The following is a 3,855-nucleotide window of genomic DNA, read 5'->3' on the forward strand; positions in this document are numbered from 1 at the left end:
CTAGAAAGGAGACTGAGAGAGCTAAAAAAAAGGAAAAAGGGATTTTTCAAAAAGGATCTGGGTTTTGGGGATTACTGGAGAGGAGACCGACAGAGCTAAAAAAAAAAGAAAAAAAGGGATCTAGGTTTTAGAAAGGGAAAAGGTAGAATCAAAGAGGGGAAATCGAGTGTGATTCAGGCAAAAGCAGAGAGGCAGATTTGGGATATCAAGAGGAGGAAGGGGCATTGCACAGGTTCTCTAATCTGTTTGCTTTTTGATCTAGAATGTTTTATATTTGATTTTGATTTCTCATTTCCAAAAAAATTTTATGTTTAAATATCACCAAGCTTTGATCAAAGTTAGGGACCGTGAGAGATTTTCAAATATGAGATTGATGTTTGTTTTAGAAAGGATTCAATTAATATATCCTGTTAGTTCTGTGATAAATCCTTTGTGTGTATATACTTTGTTAGAATGGATAGATAAAGAATTTGGCACGAGGTTCTCTGTTCTAACTTGTACTATTAGGATGCTTGTGCTGCCTCAATTATTCATGCATGTTTAAAGGTATCTAAATTTCAAAAGATGGATTTTTTGCATTTTTCTTGTCACTATTTTGGCTGAGAAAAAAATATAATGATGAAATTGCTTGATTGCATTTGGTCTTGGACTATTCTAGTTACAAGTTTGATCATTGATGGTTGCTCTCTAATTGTTGTAGTTAATCATTTTCAGCAAGCCTTTAATATGTATTACATATAGGTGGAAACTCCAAATGACAATATGATTTGCTATCCTAAATGTTTGATCAAGTTTGGGCATTATATTGTCACATTTTTTTTGCTCTAAATCAGTGAAGAAATTGATGTATTTGTTCTTAAAAGTAAAAAGATTTTAGATAAAGATATTGCCTGCTGTATTGATTAGTTCAAATTGATTGTTGGTGTACTCCTATCATGTTTTGGCCAAGGACAATGAAGAAATTGATATGGTAGTTGTTTAAAAAAGAGAAACTCACAATAACATTTTTGTGTGGTCATAACTTGTTTGAACTAATTTTTGGATATATTCTTGCCATGGTTTTGTCTTAAACAGGAAGGAAATGTTGTGATTATTAGATTGGATGTTGAATTAGATTTTAAATATTTTTTTAGCATGAAAAAACATATGTGTGGCCACATATTTCTAGTTTATATATCAATCCAAAGGTCTTTTGCTCGTCTACACTGATGTTATAATTGGACAAGTTTCCTTGCACTTTCTATTATTACAATGTGCTTTATTCTAATGTTAGTATGACAAAGGTTGAAAAATAAACTGGATTTATCTTACAATTGAGATAAAAAAGAAACTGATGATGATGATGAATTAGGGGTTATATTTGTCAATTATTTATCTGCCATGTGAGATTTTAAAGGTCTTCGTAGGCATTTAAAATGATCTTGTATCGCATAAATTAATAAGGTTTCACAGGTATGAGAATAAAATTTATATATTAAATATGGGTTCCAATTGCCCATCATTAAAATTAACTCTCTTTTTATAATTTGAATCAATAAGATATTTAAGTTTCATGTGAGATTTCAAGAATCTTCGTAGAGACTTAAATTAATCACATCATCATGTGGGATAATAAGTTCTCGCAGATGTTGCGATTCTCAATTTTTGTAAATAATAATATAATACACATTTTAAAAACATTAATTAACCAAATTAATGTATTTAAATTATAATCACATTTACTAATGAGATCTTTTAGTCACGTGAGATTTTTGAATTTCCATAGACCTCTAAAATAATCATATTATCACATGAGTTAATAAAGCTCCTCAGGCATAACGATTAGGATTTCACATAAAAAATATACATTATGTATATACACATGATAAATCAATTAAATTAATAAAAACATATTTAAGTAAATATTATTTAATTCTTTTCTCGGGTGAGATAAAAAAATATATGTATATACATGCTTAAGAAATTATTATTAATACATAAGAATATAAATAAATAAATTAAATTGTTAAACTCTTTTATTGTGTGATATTTTTAAAGGGAGAATCAGTCTAAAGTCCCATGGAAGCACTTTAAATACGCTGAGGTCCCATGAATTTAAGAAATAGCTGCCAGGTCCTTAGGGACCTAAGGGTAAATAAATCTGAAAGTGAAATTACCCATTTGCCCTCTATTTGAAATATGAAAAATTGGTCTGCTTCCCACTAACCCACGAAACTGAAGACGGTTGTGTCTTCCTCATTCTGTGTACTCCAGAGCTAACGACCGAGCACTATTCTCATGGTCGCATTCCATTGGAGAAGACTGTCATGCCGTTAGAGAGTGAAAAACTCGAAGGAGTAAAGAACGAGATTTGCTCGCTCCTGCTTCGACGACTCATATTTGCCCTAATCGCCATCATCGAACTGTCTCTGCCGTCCTCTGCCACCGTCTCGCCACCACAGGTTCAACTGCCATTCATTATGCATTTTCTTCTCCCATTATTCCTTTCTTTGTTCTTTTCTTTTTTTAGCTGGTATCTTGATTGTGACTTTAATTTTTTGCATCTTCGTTTTCGCACATAACTGTAATTCTCCGTCTCTGTTTTTTTGCTCGTATGTCAGTTTTCTTCTCACTGTAATTCACCGTCTCTGTAATCCTTCTCAGCCTGTACCTGGCCATCCTCAGCAGAATCCCTACGTTTCTTCTTCTCCTCCTTCTTTGTAGTTTCCACCTAATCTGATTCCTTACCAGCATCAGCTTGTAGAGCAGCATCATCGTCCCCACTTCTCTCTTTCTTCTTTTTCTTCTTTTCTTTCTTTTCTTCAGCAACAGGAAGCTTTTGCATTTCCTCATCCACAGACACACCGTGAGGAGCTTGATGGAAGCCTCCAACTCCCTTCTTCCAATCTTTGTCATAGCTTTCTATCTTTGGCTTTCCTTTAGTTGAACTGGCAAGTCTACCTAGTTCGTTGCCTTCAAGACTCCTTAGGCATGCTTCAAGCTGTGTGAAAGTATATATAAAAAATGGTAGCAAGTGACAACAAAAGTAGGAGAACTAACTAGAGAATAGCACAAGCACCTTGGCTCTGTTTTTCCAATCCCATTGAATTATGTTGACCATGTCCAAGAGCATCTTCCATAATCACCAATTCTGTCTTTGCAACAAGTGACCGAGAAATTTTACCCTTAAAGTTTTGAGCAGGCTGACCAATTAATAATGCATAATAAATAAGCTCATATTTTGCGGTAGCATGCTTAGTCTTTAGGGCCTTAAAAGAGAGTTCAGCACCAAGTATCTGTACAGTACTCCCTAGCAGCTTTGCAAGATTGAGGAAGCTACCACCATGGGCAATAAGGTGAGCACCAACAAGCTTCCTAACAAGAGCGGTCAAATTGGGTGCAATAGTGTTCATCCTGCTCTTAAGATAATCATATAGTTGTGCTCTGTACTCTGAAAGAGACAAAACTTAGTCACACAGTTCTCTAATGTTTATCAAGTCAAGCTTACCAAGTAGAGTTCTGATATGTTGCAAAAGTGTAGCTATGCATGAGTATTTGCATGTTTCAACTTTCAACTACTCCTCTTGCGTTTTATATTTTTATTATGGTTAGTTTAACTTCCAATTTTGCTTAAAAATATGTAATTTTAAATATGGACGAATTTCTCCATTGACGACAACTGCTTTCTTTGTTGACAACAACCATATGCTGTATTAACCAAAATCATTTATTCCATGAATGACAACTAATTACTTCAATGACTACAACCATAAACTCCATTGACAACAACAGTATGCTCCATTGACTAGAGAACTGTCATAACTAGTGAACCATCATGCCTTTATGACTTGTGTTTTTTTCTTACTAATAAACAAT

General features: G+C 33.7%; 1 protein-coding gene across 1 annotated transcript; it reads right to left on the reverse strand.

Annotated features, from left to right (window-relative positions):
* Positions 1 to 2,710: 2,710 nt before the first annotated feature.
* Positions 2,711 to 3,392, reverse strand: LOC129316466 (probable nucleolar protein 5-1). Its single transcript, XM_054960892.1, has 2 exons — positions 3,059 to 3,392; positions 2,711 to 2,940 (listed from the first exon to the last, which is right to left on the reverse strand). Exons 1-2 carry the CDS (start codon positions 3,390 to 3,392, stop codon positions 2,711 to 2,713), a joined length of 564 nt encoding a protein of 187 aa, XP_054816867.1.
* Between the last annotated feature and the right edge of the window lie 463 nt (positions 3,393 to 3,855).

Source organism: Prosopis cineraria, unplaced genomic scaffold (assembly GCF_029017545.1).
Source record: "Prosopis cineraria cultivar Desert tree isolate PC_DT_omini unplaced genomic scaffold, ASM2901754v1 PC7, whole genome shotgun sequence".
In the NCBI taxonomy this organism is placed as follows: domain Eukaryota; kingdom Viridiplantae; phylum Streptophyta; class Magnoliopsida; order Fabales; family Fabaceae; genus Prosopis; species Prosopis cineraria.

Coding starts and splice junctions, on each gene's coding strand:
- LOC129316466 (XM_054960892.1), bottom strand. CDS start 3,392: ATGAACACTATTGCACCCAATTTGACCGCTCTTGTTAGGAAGCTTGTT. Junction 2,941..3,058: donor ATTGGAAAAACAGAGCCAAG/GTGCTTGTGCTA, acceptor GCAACGAACTAG/GTAGACTTGCCAGTTCAACT.